Source organism: Notothenia coriiceps, unplaced genomic scaffold, assembly GCF_000735185.1.
Source record: "Notothenia coriiceps isolate Sejong01 unplaced genomic scaffold, NC01 NC01_scaffold00001630, whole genome shotgun sequence".
Classification (NCBI taxonomy): Eukaryota; Metazoa; Chordata; class Actinopteri; order Perciformes; family Nototheniidae; genus Notothenia; species Notothenia coriiceps.
The window spans coordinates 423,693-425,513 of record NW_011334331.1 but is presented as its reverse complement, the minus strand read 5'-3'; the positions used below and the strand labels follow the sequence as shown (position 1 = coordinate 425,513).

General features: G+C 41.1%; 1 protein-coding gene across 1 annotated transcript in view; it reads right to left on the bottom strand.

Annotated features, from left to right (window-relative positions):
• The window catches only part of LOC104963177 (cadherin-11), a 31,431-nt gene that overhangs the window by 15,437 nt on the left and 14,173 nt on the right, over positions 1–1,821 (bottom strand). Inside the window, exon 3 of the mRNA XM_010791742.1 lies at positions 1,232–1,342. Within this exon, the coding sequence (XP_010790044.1) occupies positions 1,232–1,342 (111 nt within the window). The remainder of the gene's footprint in view (positions 1–1,231; positions 1,343–1,821) is intronic.

The following is a 1,821-nucleotide window of genomic DNA, read 5'->3' as shown; positions in this document are numbered from 1 at the left end:
CCAGACATAGACATCAAACGGCAAAACATATTCAGTGTGCAGTTCCTTTGGCATTAGGGCAGGCATATCTAGACACTCTCCAAGGTTTGACATAATGAAAAGTACCACCATTCAAAAGCTTTCTGATGCGGGTCTTGAAACAAAGCAGAGAAATTATAACCGTTAGTGGCCAGAGGTGCGAAAACTCTCTCCAGAGCTACTGGAAGCCCAATCTCGGGAACCGGAGAAAGTGGAGCAATATTCTCGCCACGCCAAGCAACAGCCTAGAACAACCTCAACCTATACAAGTCACCACGTAAGCCATGCTACTGATGCTGGACAGTTTTTCAGTGGATGCACAATAAACAGCAACATACACATTAATGTAAATAAACAGCCAAATAATGGATCAATGCTCTCTGTCTAATATGTTCGCTCGCTGTTAGTGTTGTTGCATAGCAACCACCTTGCACTATGTTTTGTGCAGAAGGCAACGGAGGGACTATTTTATTTTGAACATCATTATTTACTATTAAAAACTATTTAAATTAGAGTGTGTATTTTTCTTTCATATTGCCACACTTGGTAACCGTTTTATAAAAGCAATAGCTCACTTCAGGCCGTGATATATGCTCATTATATCACAGCTAAGGGGCGTGAATTCGGCCCGACGCGTGAGCTATTGCTTAAATATATATATATATAAATTGAAGTAGTCCTACTTCTATGGTAAAACATAACAGCCTGATTGTTTATTTATCACTTGTATATAGACTCTTATGGCACTACTTCTATTCTATTTTATTTTATTTACTTGCACTATTTATCTGTGTTATTGTGTTGCGCTGTTGGAGGAGTCTGTGACCTCAGATTTTCATTGTCATAAATACACTGTAACTATGTACACATGACAATAAAAGCCTTGAAACTTGAATCTTTATGTGTTAATGACTGCTCTTTGTTTTCTGTAATCTCGAAGGATAACAACACGTTTAAGGTAGATGACGTGTTGAGAAGTGAACAGGACGGGAAATGCAACAATGTGTATCGGCACAATAAAACATAGCCTAATAATAAAAACATCGTCTCTGCTTATCAACCTCTCTGAGTTTACAGCCTGCCGTGTTTCGGTTCAAAGGTCATCACCGAGGAGAAACACGAAGCCTCTTATCTGGCTCTCTGACGGTTTATTACAGCGAGAGCTTCCTCCTGTGAAGAACCTGTTTTCCTAACAGCAGCTGGGTGTGTTTACCTTGACGTAGATGACGGGGGTTTTATACGGGGCGATGCTGAACACAGAGGCTTTATAAACCTCAGAGGAGAACTGTGGAGCCTCGTTCACATCCTCCACCTCCACTCTGACCTGGAAGAGAGCACAGCTTGTCAAAATACTGAAGACACTGACAAGAAATTAAAAAAGTTCTAAGATTTCTTGTTCTTTTTAGAAGCCGTTGACAAACACCCGAGATCTTCACAGAGATTTATTTATACAGTTATCACTTTAAGTACATTTTCCTGGTTTTTCCTACATACTTTTATTAAAGGTAGGGTAGGTAAGAATGGAGAAACCAGCTCGAGTGCGCTAGAATTTGAAGTACGCAGTGGAAACCAATCTGCCCCTTCCTTCAGACTTCCTCACAGAGCCCCTCCTCCAACAGACGAACACGCACATGACCAATGAGGGCACGAGATAAATTTGTGCACAGATGGAAGGCTGACAGGCAGGTAGGCCATCCAGTTATTTTAGCCGGGCCGGCGCAGATGATTGGTCGTGCTTTTTACAGCGCCACGGCTTCACCAGATGAGATATTTTAATGTATTTATGGTCAAAGCATTTAATTT